Source organism: Fukomys damarensis, unplaced genomic scaffold (genome assembly GCF_012274545.1).
Source record: "Fukomys damarensis isolate Sample0158 unplaced genomic scaffold, DMR_v1.0_HiC HiC_scaffold_31, whole genome shotgun sequence".
NCBI classification, from domain to species: Eukaryota; Metazoa; Chordata; class Mammalia; order Rodentia; family Bathyergidae; genus Fukomys; species Fukomys damarensis.
In genome coordinates, this window is record NW_022900943.1 from 12178938 (window position 1) to 12198508 (window position 19571).

At 42.6% G+C, this 19571-nt stretch overlaps 2 protein-coding genes across 2 annotated transcripts in view; one reads left to right on the plus strand and one right to left on the minus strand.

Annotated features, from left to right (window-relative positions):
• Mlana (melan-A) overlaps nucleotides 1-3685 on the minus strand; it is a 24310-nt gene extending 20625 nt beyond the window's left edge. The window contains exons 1-2 of the mRNA XM_010620825.2: nucleotides 3529-3685; nucleotides 2002-2099 (exon numbers count right to left, since the gene is read on the minus strand). Coding sequence (XP_010619127.1) covers nucleotides 2002-2078 — 77 coding nt within the window. The 5' untranslated portion in view covers nucleotides 2079-2099; nucleotides 3529-3685. The remainder of the gene's footprint in view (nucleotides 1-2001; nucleotides 2100-3528) is intronic.
• A 3705-nt stretch (nucleotides 3686-7390) lies between these two features.
• The window catches only part of Ermp1 (endoplasmic reticulum metallopeptidase 1), a 91915-nt gene continuing 79734 nt past the window's right edge, over nucleotides 7391-19571 (plus strand). The window contains exon 1 of the mRNA XM_010620829.2: nucleotides 7391-7442. Within this exon, the coding sequence (XP_010619131.1) occupies nucleotides 7441-7442 (2 nt within the window). The 5' untranslated portion in view covers nucleotides 7391-7440. The remainder of the gene's footprint in view (nucleotides 7443-19571) is intronic.

The window sequence follows — 19571 nt, forward strand, 5'->3', positions numbered from 1 at the left end:
AAAAAAAAAAAAAACAAACAAACAAACAAACAAAAAAAAACGAAAGAAAGAAATGCCTCCTTCTCAGAGATGCCTCCTTCTCAGAGATGTGGGTCCCCTTGGTGTGGGTTGCTGCCTCTGCTGTGGGTTCTGATGACCTTTGTTCTTCTAGCCTCAGGGGTAGAAGCAGCATCGTAGAGTGACTGCCTCAGGTTATCTCTATGTCTTCTGTGCCTCCTCAGGCTGAATGTATGCTTGATTAGTTGCTTACAGTAAAGTTGAAATGCCTCATTAATTTCTGCCTTCCCAGCTAGACCCTGAGAGTAACTTTGCTTAGGCTGTGGGTGCCACCTGGCTACGTGCTTCCCTAGCTACGAGGGATGGCACTACAACGCCTCCCGAGCTGACGATCTGTTCCTGGCCTTCAGCTGCGCGGTGGAGATACTGATCTCGTCCCTTGCCTGTTGTTGGATGGAATTGTATAAATATTTGTTCTGCTGGTCCATAGCATAGGGCTTCACTGGCAAACAGACTCGTACAGAAACCACAACACCACTATGTCTGGTTGTATATTTCCCAGTTTCGCTAAGTCTTTCCTCATCTACAACACAGAAAGGATGAGGCCCACCAGGGCGGGTGTCACCGTGCAGGAGGTGAGCAGAAGTGATGTGTGTCACTTCTCTTTGTCTGTCTCCCGCTTTCTGTTGCTGAGACATGGCAGTGATGATGCATTGCCTTCAACCAGATAGACAAAGCCAGTGTCTAAGGGAAGTGACCAGGTTGAAGGAAACTAACGGACACTGAACATTATACTCTTAGACTATTACCTGACAGGGAAATAAAGTTATGTTAGAGAAGACTCTATGAAACTGAAACAGTATGCAAACTAATATCATGAGCAATAGGTCCTCCCCTAGAGTTTCTTTTCACTCTTGGAAAATTTTGTTAGGAGATATAGCCACCCCTGTTCCTTCCCTAGATTGACTAATTGACCACAGAGGAGTATAGGAGAATCCAAGCATGGTCTTCAGAGGAAATGCTCCCAGCCTGGATTCTTTCTTAGTGCCTTTAATGGCTTCTACAACTTGCTTGTCCCTGCTGATTGGCTCCATTTAAGGTTTTTCAGTGACTTTTTCCAAAAGGAGAGAAGGTCTGCAGGGTATTCTGAACAGGTCATGAAAAACATGGTCCAAATAAAAACCCAATTCCTTGTTGTCCCGTTGGAATCCCTGCTCAGAGAATGGAACTTCTGTCCTACCACTGTAATCCCTTCCATCACCACACCCCTCTCCACTCCTCGTACCTGCAAAGTGCATCCTACAGTCGCAGTGTGTATTGCCTAACACTAACAGTGCTAACTTTTTCATTTTTTTCTTTCTTTTTTTGGAGTGGGGATTTGCTGTGGGTTAAACCCAGGCCCTTCTCACTGAGCTGTATCCCTAGTCCTTTTTAATTTTTATAGAGACAAGTTACTAAGTTGCCAAGCTACGCTCAAACTTGAGATCCTCCTATCTCAGCTTTCAGGGTTCTGGGACTGCGGGTATAGGCCAGCACACCCAGCTAATAGCATTTGCATGTGCTGAAGTTACTCTCTGGCCCACCTCTCCCACTGGATTATTAGCTTGTTTAATAACAAAAGCAGTGTGTGTCTTGGACTATTATATGATACATAGCACTGTAGAAATACTAACCTTTTAAATTAATTCCTAATGACATGGTACCCTTTCTGTAAAGTTCTAATACAACACTTACGGAAATTTTTCAATTTGGGGACCTATGGCGAATAAGGCTCAATAGCTAAGAGTGCAGACAAAAATAGAAAGATCCAATTTTTTATCATCCTTTCCCCTGCCTGTTTGGCCCCAGAGAAACTTGAGTGAGCCCTGTGTAGAACCAGAAGTCTCCTCTCTTTGTTGTTATGGTTTTTACTCTCTGGGGAAACAAACACAAGGGAACGTCGCACGTGGCCCTGTGCCAGCAAACAGCAAACTGAAACCCTGCCAGGTCTGGTTTTAAGCTTACTCTTGGGTTGTGATGTAAGCGTGGCCGTGACCCTTCCTGGGATAGCCGCGGCTGAAGTGACCCTCTTCTTGTGGCATCTTGTGGTGTCAGAGGCACACCTGACAGGACACATGGACATCAGTTAGTGACTTCAGCGCATCCTTCCCAGCTTTTCATAAAGACCCACAAAGACACTGACAGGAGGACCCTCTGGTTTCTCTCTGAAAGGATTTGTACTGACTTCCTCACTGATATGAGGGGCTTCAGAAATGCTCGTAGCATAGGCCTCAACTCCTTCTACTAACGGGACAGTAAGGTGGAAGAAGAAAAGACAAATGAAAACACAACAAAGCTTTCAAACTGGGTTATCACTTGGCAGAAAAATGTTCTTCATTTACCTTTAATTTGAGTCTATCCTACAAACTTTTGGAGAAAGGGATGATTTTTGTTCATTCTCTATCTTGCCTGGCCCAGGGCAATGGTTAATGGAAGTTCTTTCCCTCCAAGTTACTATTTGGTACTAATTCATGGACAGAGGCTATGATGAGATAAATGTATTTCTGAGAGCCTGATATGGGGACATGAGGCAGAGAGCACAGACCTCTGGGGAAAGGAAAATAAAAAGGATAAAGATGCAACAAGTACCCGCTGCCCACAATGGACTCATTCAATATGTATTCCAAACATATGCTTTAAAAAATAACCAAGTCCACTTTCCAACAAACGAAACCACCTTGTGCATCTGCCTTGGCTTACCCATGTGCACATCCCCCAGAATTAGCCAAGGAAGCCCAGGACCTGACATTGTCTCACAGTTTGTCTTCCCTCCCCACCTAAATTAACTTCTGTTTCTCTCTAGTTCAAGTCTTATGGCTAGGAGTCTTTTTTTTTTTTAAGTAACTTTTATACATGCAAATGAACAATAAAAATGACAACAACAAACTCATGAACTGCAGTGGTTGTGATTAAAGTGAGCTCATTAAAAGTCAATAATGGAAGCCTCTCTCCTTGTTATTGTGTGTTTTTCTTCCTGCTTAAATATTCTTGTGAATATTAAAGGTCTGATCCCCAGAGAGTTATATTAATGAGCTCCAATTTGAACAACAGGGAAAATGGGAGAACAAAGTGGGAAATTTCATCACGTGACTCCTATCCAGCGGGACCATTTTGTGTGTAATTGTCCTTCCCAATTGTAAAAAAATAAAAAAATAAAATCACAGTTGAACTCACTGATCATCTCAAGTGGATAATGGGGAGGAATACGCCCTCTGTTCAAATTACAGGCAGGAAGCCCAATTCTGCATTAAATTGTTTTTGTACATCTATACTTCAAGCTCAGAGCCTGAGAAAACACTGTGGGGAATTCACATATCCCCTCATGCCCCACAAACCAAGAGAAACGCTCCTTCAAGTGACAGAGGCTGCTGTCACCAGCAGACAGGCTCCGGAATAACTGCTGCTCCTTTCGGTAATTAGAGAAGACTGCGAGGGGCGAGGGGAGCCTTGTGAGAAATCCTGCCAGATTCTGGAGAGAAGGAATGTTCTTACCTTCCTTGTTGATGTTGCCCTTCACCCGCTGACCGGCTGTGTGTATGGTGTGTGAGAAGACTGCTGCTCTGACTCTTAGTCTTAAACAAAAAAACTTTTTTTCTTGATCTTGAGTCCCACGATAGTCACGAGTTTGGGTCCCTGACAGGGTTGTCTGTGATTGCTTATTTGGCATGAAAGAAACCAACTTCATTCCACCCTTCAAAAAAAAAAAAAAAATCACAGCTCACTGTGGCCTTTGTTCTCCTCAATCTGAAGGCCTCATTCTAAAGGAAGCTGTTTGTTAAGTGCTGATCCTCTTCCGTGGGGTGGCCAGATGAAATATATAGATTTTTCGGTGACATTATAATTTCAGATAGACAATCAATAGTTTTTTTGGTGTACCGACATTCCATGACATATTTTTTGAGTATAAATGTCTTCCATACTGCATCAAGACATACAGTTTTTTAAAAGTTACGTTTTTCTTTGTCTGAAATTCACGTTGAACCAGGAGCCCTATGGCCTCTCTCAACAGTCACCTGTTGCTGCATCTCCATAACCATTATGGCAAAAAAAATTTTAAAAAGCAGCAATCCCAGTAAAATTAAGGAGTATGAGAATCTTCATTAGCTGAGGACGTGGATTAAATGACTGAATAATATCTGAGGGCTCCACTTCTTTCTGATCCTGTGACTTCTCACTCCCACGCTGGGATGTGGACAGGAGCTGTCCTGTGAGAGCAGCGTCAACCTGCTGGAAACTGGATATGGGACAGTCGTCCTGGGACTGGAAAGTGACAAAGGACAGAAGAGTTGATGTTTTTTTAGGAGAGACAGAGAAAACCTGTCTGAAAAGGAGGGAGATTTTAAACTGAGACTGAAATAAGAAAGAGGCACCCATAAAGCTGGAGGAAGAAAGCCTAGGGGTTTAGTCCAGTAGAATGGTTGCCTAGCATACACCGGGTCCTGGGTCCAATCCCCAGCGCTAAATAGATGGAAGAAGGAGCACTTCAGACAAAACAACTAGTTCAAAGCCCTGATGTGGAACAACAATAAACCACAATGTGGTCTGGGTTCCCAGACTGAGGCTAGCTCAGGAGATTTTGTATAGAAATTGGGAAGAATCCATCCTTTAGTGTCAATGGATTTGGGAAAACCAATTTCAACCTGAAATTTGGGGTTATGCCTGGTGACTCCCAGAAGGCCCAAGTGATGATTGCATCTGGAAAGGTCACAGTTCTGAACCGAGAAGCCCAGGGCTTGCACTAGGCTGGACTCTCCAACTAACAGCGCCCCCTGGATGACTGGTGGCAAGAGCAGAGAGGAAGATATTGATCTGGCTCTCAGGGCGAGGTCTCTCTCGCGTCCTCTGGTGAAGTGAGCTGATTTGGGGAACTTGAGTGTGCCCTGCATTCTTCCTTTGTAGAGACAGCAAGGCAGCTGCCATCACCCTGTTCCCCAGAAGGGGCTCTGTGTCCAGAGGCAGCGTGCTGGCGACATGACAACCTGTCAGGGCACCACCTTGCCAGCTGGTTTGCCTTTTGAAACTCAGGCACAGAACCCTTGTCAGATTTTTCACATGTATCTCCTTGGGTTTTGGGGTTGCAGCATTTGAGGTGCTCAGTCCTTCAGGGTTACATGACCAAAATAAACTGTGGGTGACTTTTTCAAGTAAAGGTTCATGGAAACTTCAACCTGAAAATCCTACAACACCCCATCTCCTCAGGCCCCCAGAAGGTCTCCCTGCCTAGACTCCTAGTCACTGTCCTCGGACTGACCTCATCCTTGGGCCCCATCCCCAGCCAGCCTTAATCATCTCTTACCTGCTCCCAACCTAAGCACCTCCAGGTGAATGATTTTTAACAGCAGAGGCTCAAGTCCAAACTGTCTGAACTTCATCTCACCAACTGTGTCCTCTTGAGCAAAACAGAAATCTCTGAAAGCCTGATGTGGACATCCACAAATAGGGCTAATATTATCTCTCCCAGCATTGAATGCTTCCTTCTTAATACAATATGTGGCACAGAATATGCTTAGTAATAATAGTAAAGTGTTGCTAAGCTAACCTCGTACTACTTGGCTCCAGCTCAGATGGCTTTGCTACTTCTGCTCCAGGGTTAGAACTTGCACCCTTGGGACCTTGCTTGTCACTGACTGGTTCTGTGCTGCCATCTAGTGGATCTTTATTGTCTTGCACCACAGAAAGAGACCTGGGATGCCTCTGATCTTTTCAAAACTATGCTCAAGGCCAGAATCTTCCTCACTCGTCCTCTCTGGGATTTAGAACCTTCCTCAATGCTCCTCACAAGAATGTGAGCTTTTTCTCTCTCACACACACATCCCAAACCTCTTGCTACCGACAGGATTTGATGCTGCTGCCCTCTGTAGAGAATTCCAACAAGCAGAGTGGTATTCCGAGGGCAGGGAAGTACAGTGGACCCTTGAGTTATGACTGGCCTGGTACGAACAATTGGGATTACAACTGGAATTTAACTTATGACCAAACTCTTGAGTTATGACCTGAATGCTGGCTGCTTGTGCTTCCAGATGGTCTCAGATACAGATTTAACCCTTAAAGGCTTCTGGAAGGAACATTACAACATTCTTTCCTGAGAAATCCTGGGCCAGTGTCTCTCTAAGGACTCTGAGACCTGCCTGCGTACAGGAGAGAAGCTTTGAAGGACATGTAGAGGAGCCTGAGCCTTCAACTGACTGACTGAGTTACAACCAGCCCTCGGGAATGAATTGAGTTCCTAAGTCAAGTGTCCACTGTAGACAACTCTAGAGTGACTGAGGCAGACTGCAAACAACACTTCCTTCCTGTGCCACATGGGAGCCTTGAGTCCCAGTTCTCATTTATTTCTTGTGTGACCTTGGAAAGTTACTCCACCCCGCCAAGCTTCAGTATTTTCATCTGCAAAGTGGGAATAAAGAATAATTACAATCTGGGCATGGTAGCGCACACCTGCAATCCCAGCAATTGGGAAGCTAAGGCAGGAGGGCTGTGAGTTTGAGACCAGTCTGGACTACATAGTGAGGCCCTATCTCAAAAAAATTACAAAATACAATGGAAATTAAAGAAGGTCGTTGCTATGGCTTGTACCTAGATGCCCCCACCCAAAGCCTCATGAAGTCATTGGTGGGGCTTTTTGGAGGTGGCAGGATCTAGAGTATGTGATGCTGAGGTTAAGGGTGTGTGATTACAAAATTAGTCCGCTGATTGGTTTGGCATAGTTCGGGGAGTGGCTAATGGGAAGGCCCTCCTGGGTGTGAGTACTACCTGCCCTTACTAAAGAGAGCTGCTGTTGTCGCTTGCTGCTTTTGCTACCTGCCATGAACCACTTCTCTTCTGAGATGCCCTTCTGCCTTGGAGCCGGCTGATTATGCACTGAAACCTCTACAAACTGTGAGCTGAAACAAACCTTTCCTCTTTTAACTTTGGGTGTCAGGTATTTTGTCTCAGTAATGAGAAAAGTGACCAAGACAGTCATGTATGTAAAACCATACAGTGTAGTGCAGTGCCTGGCAAATGACTAAACCTTGAGGAAGGCTAGCACCTCTGTGAATTTCCTGCAAGCGTCATGCAGGTGGAGAGAGCTAGCAGGTAAGTGAGGAGCACGGGACCATTGCCGAGTGCTAATCAGCTAGCAAGTTACTGCCGGTGGAGGAAAGAAAAGTGGACCTGAGAGGTCCTGACTGTTGAGAGGCAGTGATTGGGTGGAGGGGAACAGAATAAAGGCACCTGGGTGGAACCCAATGAGGAAGCCCTGGCAGCCTGGGGGGAACTGAGACCAACAGAGCCTCCCACCCTGGGTGCTCTCCTGCAAGAGCCGGCTCCTGCGGGACAGGATGTCGTGTGGCCCCCTCATGAGTTCCTGATTCAGTAGGCAAGCGACAGGTTCCATCTGATGCATTGCAGAAACTGGCTTGCATGTGAGTACATGGCTAATGCCCAAGGCTGCTCGGGTGAGCAGAGAAGACCATGGTAATGCAGGAATGTGTTAAATCCCATGGCCACTTGTAAGCAGACAGACTGGATTTTTAATTTTAACTTTTGGGTGGAAAGAGACTGAAGAGTGAATCCCAGCATTCACTGTAACATCAGATATTACTACAGCTGCCCTAGATTCTCATCGGGATGCAGTGTGGGGATTGCTTCAGCATGGGGGCATGGAAAAGTTTGAAAGGAAGTAGGCTTTGCTAGAGTCTGGAAAAAGTAAATAGGGGTTCAGCAGGCATGAGATGAGTAAGTGGGTACTCTCTAGTCTCAGCTTGGAGCGAGGGCTTTTGCAGGCTGTTTTGAGTCATAGAAAAGCTTGTGGTTGTTTTGATTTTGTTTGAGTTTTGAGACAAGGTCTCACTATGTAGTTCAGGCCACCTTTGAACTTGTTATGCAGCCTGGCTGGCCTCCAACTTGTGATCCTCTTGCCTCAGCCTCCAGCATAATAGGGTTACACAGAAAGGTTTTAAGCAGGGGAAAAAATGGGCTGAACAGATTCAGGCTCAGGTTACTTTCCAGTGTCATAAGGTGCCCGCCTCCCAAGTGGCCACGGTGATCACCTGCATTGTTATAAGAAATGTTTTGTACACTGTAAATTATTTTGATGTTAGACCTAAAAGCAGCAAGTTGATTGATAGGGAATCAGGTTGGGGAGATGAAAGATGGATAGGAGAGAGCTAAGGTTTTGGGTTTTGATTCTTACCCTAATGCAAAGTTTTGCTCCACTGTAGACGGGTGATGTGTCTTTGGGCATTCACAACCTTCAACATCAGTCTCCTCTTCAAGCAGGAACATGGTCTCCTTGGGGAGGCTGATAATGAGGTCTTTTGTGCCTTGCATGGAGTAAGATCTTGTATCCATCCACTCTCTTTGGTTACAAGCAACAAGAACTCAAACTTGGCCTCTTAATAATGAAATCAAAAGCATATTATGAAGGTGTTCCACAGAAGTAAAGGCAAACCTGAGCAAATCTGGCCTTGAAAAGGAATAGAATAAAGTGCTCCTGTGGATGCAGGTAATCAGGACAAATGAATGACCCTTCAGGTGCCTGCCAGTGGCATGCACCTAGCTTCAAGCCTGTTCATCTGTGTGTACAAGACTCGGGCTCCTTGGCGGCTCTCATTTGGCTAGTTTGTGTCTCAAGGCAAATTCTTGCCCAGGTGGGAAGTGGCTTGGTGTGGGAGAGGGGGTTAATATCCCATCAAGGTCTCAGGAAAGGAGAAATTCTTTTGAAGGAATCTAAGTTGCTGTTACCAGACTCAGAAAGAAGGAAAATAGAGACTAAGACAGAGCTGCCCCTTACAGCATCTGGCAAGGAGTGGCCATTGTGGTTATGTCAGGTTCACAGAGCTAGGATTTGTCCCTGGAAAGTCTTCCTAAGCCTTTGCTGTTTCTTAAGAAGCGGTGTGAGAGGAGCTGAGTTGTGTATCTGGAATCCTGCAGGAGACTTAGGCAGGCTGCCAGGAGTTCCCTGTTCATACTCTCACCCTGCCTGCCACATTATCTGTCCATTTCTGGCACTTGCACTGACTCCTGAGTTCCCGACAGGTAGGGATTGTATACGTGACCTCCAGTGCCTGGCCCAGAGCCTGCCACAGTGTGGAAGCCTCAGCGAACGAAACTGTTGCCCAGGTCCATCTCCAGTGACTCTTAAGAAGTAGGGCTGGGGATTTAGCTCAGTGGCTCTGCCACCTGCTTCACAAGCAAAAGGTCCCGAGTTTGATTCCCCAATACCAAAAAATAAATTAAAAAGTAGCACCATTAGAGAAAACAAGACAAATTTATTTCAACCCTAAGGAAAGCAATTGCCTGCTTCCATGTGTTTTTCTGTCTGTGATTTTGAAAAACAATCCCCCTTTCCCTACCCAACTATCATCATCCATAGTACGATACCATTCTTGACAGGTATTGCTCTGATCACTTGGTGGATGTTTACTGTTGAGAAAATGTTAATCATGGTCACAGTCCTTGAACAGCTCCTACTGAGCACAGGATTTGGGGGGGGGTCCTGAGTGCCAGCTGGGTCCTGGCACTGCCTGCGTTGTAGGCATGGCCTCCAAGCCTCCCTCTTTGCTCTTAAGCATCAAAGGGCTAAGGGGGTTAGGAAAGTTTTGGAAAGAAATAAACATTTTAAGTGGTAGGCTGCCAATCTCCTCTGTAGAGTAGTGTCTGTAGAGGAACTTTTTCCAGCCTTCCCTGCATAATGACCAACTCTGCCATCACGCAATGCCTGGTGTTTAGGGATATTTTAACATTTCTGTAGTTTTTGTATTTAGAGACAATGGTCTTTGACTCTGTTTCAGTAAAGTAGGGGCATTTGGCTCTCCATAAACCTGCCAGTTCTACCTTCCTTCTGCTACTGTAAAATACCTGGAACTATCCCCCTCACTTTAAAAAAAAGGGAAACATTAGTCATCTCTAGGTTCTTTTCCGTGAACAAATCTACCCTTTGACAGAGAACCCCTTGTCCCTGCCATAAAGAGTGAAGCAATTTCCTCCAGCTAGGAGGAGATCTTGTGATTTCAAGGATAATTTTGAGGAAAGGAAAGGGGAAGAGATAGAGACTGAAATTGCCCAAGGTTGGAGTTGTAATCCCTTTCTGTGTCAATAGGGAAACATGTGTTTGGCTGTAGGACTTTTTAAAAGTTAAAAACTCAATCCCAGTGTTTTGTGTTTATTTTGATGTAGGATTTTAATTTTGTTTTTAAAAACCTGCTTGACCTGGTTATCATCTGCCAGAGATCCCAGTTATGGGCTTTTTCTGATTTAGAGTCATGAGCTGGATAAATCCATCACCCTTGATGTTCTGTTAGAAAACAAGCTGAACTCCAGAGAGAAGCTGACCATGTGAGTCAGATTATCGCTGTGCTTCCTTCCTGTGAATGATTCCTTAGCGTAATTGGTCCCACCAGTGTCTGTAAATCAGTTAAGGGGAGTTTCCTGGGTTCACACTTGATGTTCAACCTCAAAGAGCCAGTAATGGCCCCCAGGACCAGTGTCCTTGGCCCCAGCAGAATGGTGCCTTTGGGGATCCACTGTTAGGACTGCTGTCTTTGAGGGTTGGGGTTGGGTTTCATTGAGAAAACTAGCAGATTTTCTTTTCTTTTGGTACTAGGGCTCCAACATGGATCCTTGAGCTTTCCGGGTAGGCAGTGGCACCACTGAGCTAAATCCCTGGCCCTGTGCCAGCCATTTGGGGATCAAAAGGAGGCAGCTCAGTCCAAGCCCAAGGGAACCACGTCTCAAAGCACCCAGCTGTGGTGAGAACAGGGACTCTGACGATGCTGTTGACGTGTTTCTTGATGTTTCTTCATTGCATTTTTCTGGAGGTCTCTTGTTTAGTACAGACTTGGCAATATTTCCACAACTATCATCTTTACTGTGAGAAACCAGAGTCTTAACAAGCCCTAAGAGTCCCTGAATGGCAATGGCAGAGAGTAAAGTGAGGGAACAGTAGAAGAAGGAAATACGCAAGGGAGAGGCAGGAACTCTGGAATCAACCACCCCTCTCTGCCCAGAGTTTCCTTCCGAGTCTGAACTTCTGGAGTTTTGGGTATATTGAGGAGTTTTCCAGAGTATATCATTGTTTTAAAGAGATTGGAAGACAAAACTAACAAAGCTAAACAGATTTCATTATTGCAACTCTGTTAACCCACTAAATATACTAATGTTCATTGTGAATCTTCAAGAGAAGGCAATTTCCAGTAGAATTTCTCAGACAGTGTTCCAGTGAAGGGAGATATTTCTGGCCTTGGTGCTCTGAAGTGCTCCCACTGGTTTGTATGAAAGTTGGTATAGGTTCTATTTCTAATATGGTTGGCCTATTCAAGTGTTTAACAGAGAGCTTAAAAGGAAGTCCCTTTCCACAAGGAATTCAGTCCACGAGTATACAGTATCCTAAATGTATGTACTCTGACCGAGTGCCGGAAACCAAGCAAAGGGATGGTTAACAAGGGGTTTTTCATTCTCTCTTTGAATCCCTTCTGCAATCCTGGCAAGCAGATGTTATTATTCCCCCCACTTCTCAAAAGTGGAGATTGAGGCTCATGAAGTTTCGATAACTCACTTTAGGTCGCGTAAATAGTAACTGACATCATCAAGTTCCATTTCTTAAATATGGCGCCTTCCCTAGGAAGACACTTCACAGGAGCTAAGCACATACAGCCCCGTTAGCCTAGTTTCTCCCCTGCACACCAGTTATTTATTGTTTTAGGGACCTTCCATGTCCGCTGTCCTTTGGCCTTCTCAAGGGCAATGGCTGTGTCTCATTGACCTTTGCATTTTCAGTTGCTGGCACATACTATGAACATTTGTTGAGAACCTTCCACAATTGAAGGATCAAATTCAATAGTCATTAAAACATTTTGGATCACTTTTGCTCTTGCACATCTCTAATGCTCTATGTCATGTGGTGACATATTTTTGTCCCAGCTTATGCATTGACAAACTTAGGCAGAACTCCTTTTCTTGTATGAATTCCCCTGTAAGAAATATTATATTGGCTGCTTAGGAAAGAGCGAGGTGGGTGAATAGATAAGGGTTAGAAGAACAGCCTGTCAAATTAAAGAATCTACACTGGGCATGTAGCTTAGTGAATGAACACTTGACTAGCATGTGCAAGGCCCTGGATTGTACCCCAGCACCACGGCAAGGAAGGAAGGAAAGGAGGGAGGGAGGGAGTGCGGGCAGGGGATAAATGCATACAGACACGTAAGAATGGAGCCAGAGGGCGGGTGGGTCTCTGAGGCAGAGAGGAAGCATTCCCTTTGTCAGTGGCTTAGCAGGGTCACTGCCCGCCAGACACCCAGCCCAGGCTCTCCAAGTGGCCAGTTTTCACTCTTTAGTGAACAACGCAGTGGAATGTGGGATGTTAACAATGGAACCCCACCTCTGCTTTGGCTTTTGCCCAAAACAGAGAATATGAATACAGTGGCAAAATAGAAGCCAATCATATTTTACAGCCTGCCCAGCACGGTGTTAAACTAGTCTCCTGCACGCATCTTAGTTATATCTGCAGCTACACTATTTCAAATAAGTTCATATTCTCAAGTATTGGTTGTTAAAATGTCAGCCTACGGGGAGGCATAATTCATCCCATAGCAGGGTTTCACATTCTGTCCAGCACCTACCCAGCAGCACTGTGGTGAATGCGACGTGAGCTGATGCACACACAGGATGGGTTAGGAAAACAACTCCGGCCTCATGCCAGACCCGCTGAACCGGAAGCTCTGGGATGGGGCTGGGTCATATGTGGTCGAGCGACCCCTGCAGGTGTTTCACGCACCAGCTGAAAGTAAGAACTACTGACTGTCAAGCCTCCCTCCTGGACCTAAGTGCAAGCGGACAGGGTGGAGCCGCACAGCTGTGGAGCCCCCAGCAAAGTCATCGGGAAGATTCACGCCCAGGCCCCGGTCCTCCCTTCCCCACTCGCTCTCTCCGTGTGGGTGCTTCCTGTGGCCCACTCCTCCCGCCAGGGGCCTTTCTGGGTCTATCTTTCCTCTCCTACAGACCGAGACGCCTCACTGTGGTCTGTACTTGGCTTCTGACTGCAAGAGATTATATTTCTTGGCTTTTTCTCTTGCGGACCTCTGCTGGCAGGTTTGGCCAGACCCCACCACCACCACATCCCCAGACAGCGGGCAGCTCCCCTTCATCCAGGCTCAGCCAAGGCACTGTGCCCAGCTCTGGCCCCAAGATAGCCCTTCTTTCCCTTTTCCTTTGGGGAGCAATGTCTTGCCCCCCAAAAAACTTATTCACTTTTTCTTTCCCTCTTTCAGCTGCATACATTCAGGATCAGAGTAGAAGACTTGGGTGTGTGGATGTGTGTGTGTACACATTTTGTTATAGGAATATTAAGTCTTTCCTTCACTTACGCCTTCTCCATTTCTCTAATTGGTCTTTCTTTACATAGATCTGCCTACCTTTTATCTTCTTTCTTCTTTCCGAAAAACTTTTAAAAATACTACTTTAAAGGCAGGTCTAGGGGCAATTGTTACCAAAAGTTTTTATTTCTCCTTCACTTTGAAGAATAATATCACAAGTTACAGAATTCTAGATTGGCAAGATTTTTTTCTCTCTCTCAAAGTTTGAAATATTGTATTCCATTCTCTCTCTTTTTTTGTTTTTGTTTTGTTTTATGGTTCCGGGGATTGAACTCAGGTACTTGCTCTTGTGAGGCAGGCAGCAGAACCACTGAGCTACATCCCCAGCCCCAACAGTGATATCTTCATAAACCACATTTTCATACTATGAATTGTGTTTTCCCATATACTGTACTAACGTGGCCAAGCATCATATTTTATCACAGTCCTTATGTGCAGTGAAATGTGACAAACACATATTTTTCTCATTTCACTGCTGTTCTGTATTACACAGGTTTATTGTTTTGTTTTGTCTTAAATTAAATGGTAGTTTTAAAAATACAATGTTTCAGGCTAGCACAGTAAATAAATAGAAATGTAGTCAAGGATATGTTTTAAGAACCTTTAAAGACCTGTCATGTGAAGGTACAAGATCCCAATAATGAATGTAACTGTACTGTATACCTAAAATGTACCAATAATCTCAATTTAAAAAAAAGAACCTTATAAAGCTTTTCAAAGTCCACTGTTTAAAAATTGGTGTTTATTTAAAATAGCTAGTAATGTTATGGAATAGACTTTGTATGACAATGGTACAGTAATAACTTTACTCTTACAGGAAGTGAAAAAGTTTAGTTTTATTAGCATAACTCAGCATGTAGCTGTCAAGTGTTTCTCACTTAAGGGCAAAAGAAAATGATAGTAATAATTGCAGTAGTTGTATTTTTGCACATTGCTAAAGGTGCAAAGACATGTAGTCAAGTGAATGTACTTCCTCATTTGGAAGACAATTATCTTTCTATACGTTTGTTATGCTTGACTATTTCCACGTTCTTCCCGTGATGATTTATATTACCTATTAGTTTGCTCATGGGAAATTAAAATGTAATAGTTTTTTTAAAATCTGTAAAACAAAGCATTGTTGGTCTGATATTGCAAGGTATTGCTGAGATTGCTCATACTCTTCCTCGGAGCCTTCAGACTTCATGCTCGCTCTGTCTGGAGCACAAACTAGTTGTCCTCTTTACTTGCTGGCTCCTGTCTCTTCAGTATGAGATTCTTGGAAAGAGAAACAATGGTCCTGATAAATGATGGTTTCCTACATGAAAATGTAATCTTCACAAGGACAGAAAATTTGCCAGGTATAGAAACATATGGTATGGTTTGGGGTCTAGCTGTGGGGTTTGCATGTTTTGTTGTATTGACTATATATAGGGCTGGGGATTTAGCTTAGTGGCACCACACATGCCTGGCAAGTATAAGGTCCTAAGTTTGATTCCAAAAAAACCCAAGAATTTATATGTATATTCTTATACATGCATACACTATGACTGCAAGGATCCACAGAACTGAAACAGTAGCTGTACTGGGAATTGCTCACTTTTTAACTTATACCCTTTTATACTGTTCAGATCATATGTTACGTAAAATCAGTGCCTAACAGAAATACACATTTTAAAAAATTAATTTTGAAAACTATAATGCTTAAAAGAAGTTATTAGCATTGGAACAAAAAAATAAATCAATAAAGAACTGAACAAAGACATTAGAAAAGAGAAAGTATATGGGCTGGGGATTTAGCTCAGTGGTTCCGCCGCCTGGACCCTCAGTGGTTCTGCCTTGCAAGCACCAAGGACCTGAGTTCAATCCCTGGTACAACAACAACAACAACAACAACAACAACAACAACAACAACAACCAACAAAGTATAAAGGATGTAAGAATTTTGCAGAAAAGGAAGCAATACTTTGTCAGGTAGCATGATATGACTGTGACTGTCACATTTGACTGACTGATTCCAAGGAGAAGTCTCACCTATGCAGAACATTGGCAATGCTGTTTGTAGTTGAATGAGATGATTCCATGTTCAGAATTGGCAAGAGCCCCTGAGTTGCACTCTCTTACCTGCTACCACAGTGAGCGTCCAATTTTAGAGACAAATGTATCTCAAAGGCATTAGAAGTGGGGCTAACAAATTCTTTGTGAACAGGGAAGGGTGAAGGGGTTAAGTAAAAGCAGGGGTATGGGGAAAAAAACGAGAACCAAGACATATCGTGTAAAGGTATAAGATCCCAGTGATAAATGAAACTGTATTGTTTGCTTTAAATGTACCTATAAACTTAATGGGGTGGGAAAGAAGTGGGGATTAGAGTGTAGCTGAGTATAAATTTTTTTCCTACTGGGTTCAATCCCCAATACCACCAAAACAAATAACAAACAAAAATAATTTGGGAGGCTGAGACAGGAGGATCACAAGTTTGAACCTGGCCTTGGCAACTTGGCAACTTAAGCAAGTTAGCAAGACCTCGACTCAAAAGACTTAAAAAGGATAGGTAGTAGCTCACTGCAAAGACCCTGGGTTCAATCCCCAGTACTGAAAAGAAAAAGAAAGAAAAAAAAAAGAAAGAAAGAAAGAAAACAAACCTTACTTGATTATGATGTGATCTTTTTGATTGTGTGCTGCGTTATATTTTCTGAAGATCTTGTTGAGTTTTGCACCTATGTTCATTAAAGAGATTGGCCTATTGTTTTCTTCTTTAATTTACTTTTTAAGCAATTTTGGGATCAAGCTGATACTGGCTTCCATAAATGAGTTTGGGACTACTCCATTCCTTTAAATTTCTTTGAATAACTTGAGTATTGGTGATATAACATCCTTAAAGTTTTTGTAGAATTTGGCAGTGACTCCATCAGGTCCTAGGCTTTTCTTAGTTGGTAGATTCTTTGTTATTGTGTCAATTTCATTACTTGTTTTGTGGTGTTAAGTATATTTATGTCTTCTTTGGTTTTAGTTTTGTTAGGAATCTGTCCATTCCTTCAAAATTGGCTGATTTGCTGTAATACACAGTGTCTATTGTGATTTCACCTTTTTCTTTTCTAATTGCATTGATGTGAATCTTTCCTCACTTTCTCTTGGCAAATCTGGATAGAGACTTATCTATTTATTATTTCAAAGGACCTGTAGTTCTTTGTATATATGTATATGTGGGGGGGGGTTACTGCTTTTTTAGCCTCAATTTCATTAATTTCCACTCTCCTGTTTACAATTTTCCTCCTTAATTTTGGTTTGGGGCTGGTTTGTTGCTGTTTTTCAAGTATCTTAGGATTTCTCATAAGATTGTCTATTTAAGATTCCTGTGTTTTCCTAATGTGGGCCTTGGTTGTAATTGATTTTCCTCCTAGAATTGCTTTCATAATGTCCCAGAGGTTTCAATAAGTTGTACCATCACATCACTAACTTACAGAAAATTAAAAATCCCTTCTCTGATCCATTGGTTGTTTAAGAGTATATTGTTAATTTTCCAGGAGCTTTTGCCTTTTCTGAAATTTCTTCTGTCATTGATTTCTATTTTCGTTGCACTAGGGTCTGATCATATGCATGGGGTAATCTTCTTTCATATTTACTCAAGCAGGCTTTGTGCACTAGTATGTGATCTATTTTGGAAAAAGTACCATTTGCTGCTGAAAAGAATGTATACTCCAGTGTCTCTGCATGTATCCATTAAGTGCATGTGTTTAAGGATGTGGTTCAACTCAGAAATTTCTTTATTGGTCTTTTGCTAGTTGCTCTCTTTCTTTTTTAAAGTGGAGTGTTAAAATCCCCTACTGGGATTGCGTTAGTGTTTATTTGATCTTTTAATTTCAACAATTTGTTTTATGAAAATAGGTGTTTCAGTAATTGGTGCATATATTTATCAATGCTATCTTTTCTGGTTGAATTGTTCCCTTAACTCCTATATAGTGACCTTCTTTGTCTATTCTAATCAATTTTAACTTGAAGTTTACCATGTCTGATATTAGAATTGCTACCCCTTCTTGTTTGGGGATCCCAGTGCATGAAATGTTGTTTTCTGTTCTTTAATTTTTAGTCCATGAATATCTTTTTAGATTAGATGAATTTCTTGATGCAACAGATTGTTGGATCCTATTTTGTGATGCAGTCTGCCAGTCTGTGTCTTTTAATCAGAGCATTCAGGCCATTAACATTGAAAGATATTACTGAGATGTGTTGGTTATTTATTATCTTTGACTTATTTTTCTGTTGGTGTATTTTTTATTTTTCTTTTCCTGATTTTTTTCTTCCTGTTTATCCATTGACCTCAACTTGTTTCTTATGTGATTTTAGGTGTGTCTAATTCATAATTTCTGTCCAGAATGTTTTTCAGTATTTTCTGTAGAGCTGGCTTAGCACTCATATATTATTTTCTTCTTCATGGAAATACTTTATTTCTCCAACTGTTTTGAAGGATAGCTTTGCTGGGTAAATTAATTTGATTTAGAAATTACTTGCTCTTAGAGTTTGAAATACTTAAGTCTAAGCTCCTCTGGCCATCAGGGTTTGCCCTGAGAAGTCTGCTGTGATTCTAATTAGTTTATCTTTATGTATGACTTTTTTTGTTTTTCTCTGGCTGCCTTTCAAATTCTGTTTTATTGATGGATAATTGGGAATTTAACAGGGAAACAGCTTGGTGAACTTCTCCTTTATCATAATTGTTTGGTGCTCCATAGACATTGCCTACTTATATTTTAAGCTCTTTTCATATATTTGGGAAATTTCTTACATAATTTCTGTGAGCATGTTAGTGAATCCATCCATGCTACATTCTAGTTTTTCCTTAATTCCTATTATCTCTGTATTGGTCTTACTGTTGTCTGCTGGATAGTCTTCTCTTGTTCTCTTGCTTTCTTTTTGGCATCTTTGGGCTTTTTGTTGCAATTCACTATTTTGTCCTCAGTATCAGGCACTCTGTCTTTACCTTGGTCATTTCTGCAATGTGTGTGTTCTATGCAGTTTTTTATTTTAGGCATTTCTGTCTGATGCCTTTTTGAGGATTCCTTATCCTTGTTGAATGTCCTTCAAATTTTGAACTGTTTTGGTCCACGCACCTAGTTTTTTACCTGTTTCCCTGAAACTTGCCATGGGCATATTGAGTGAAATTGCTGTGAACTTTTGGTTCATTTCTTCTTTGAGCTTGTCTATTTTCTTCATCTCTTCTATGAACTTTTCATAGATTTCTGCTACCTGTGTTTCTTCTTCACACTTTGTTATCCAGCAGGTTGCTTTATCATATTGAATACAATATTAAAAGAATAATTAAGGGCATGGGAAAATGCTCATGATAAAACATGAGAAAATCAGGATATGTAGATTAAAACCTTAATTTTGCCAAGTTATACAATATATGTACATAATCAGATGATGACCAAACAGAACCACACAAGAAAATGATCATTTTATTTTCTGCATTACGTGTTCTGAATTTTCTAAATTGCTTATGAACATTGTCCCCCAGCGCTAGGGATACAACCTATGGTCTTGTGCATGTTAGGAAAAGGATCTACCACTGAACTACGCCTCTAGCCTGTAAAAAAAGCATTTTATTATTACTTTTGGTATTTTGATTGGATATACTATTTTACATTTGTAATACGAAAGATCTAGCCTCTTTAAAAACTTTTTTTTTCTATAGGGAATTCAGGTTTCTTTCTCTGCTGTCTGCCTCAGCCTTTACCAGACAGGTACAAGGCCAGCAGGAATCTAAAGGCCCTGTTCTCTACTGGGTTTCTCTCTCTCAAGCACATTTCTTTGGTCATCTGCATCGCAATGTTGGGCCTGACGGGCCAGGGTTGAAGGGGTGCTACTGCAAACACCAGAGAAAGTTGTTTCCTCAGCTGACTGTTGGCTTTGGCACCCAATTAATATTTCACAAGATCTTATTTGCAAGCCCAAAACCACTTGAGGTAACTCTGCTAATCCTGTAACTTGATTTCAGCTTTTGTTCTAGCTGTCCTGGGAGCCTATGAAATCATGGAGTCCCATGATGTGACACGGTTATTACGAAGCTGATGGCTGAGATCCAGGACTTTTGCCTGGATTCACAAGTGCAGCCACACAGCAGGCACAGAGCACCTAGGGTGGAGGAGCCAGGTTCTCAGCTCCCTGATGCTGCTGAACACACGAGCCTGGACAAGCCTCTCTTC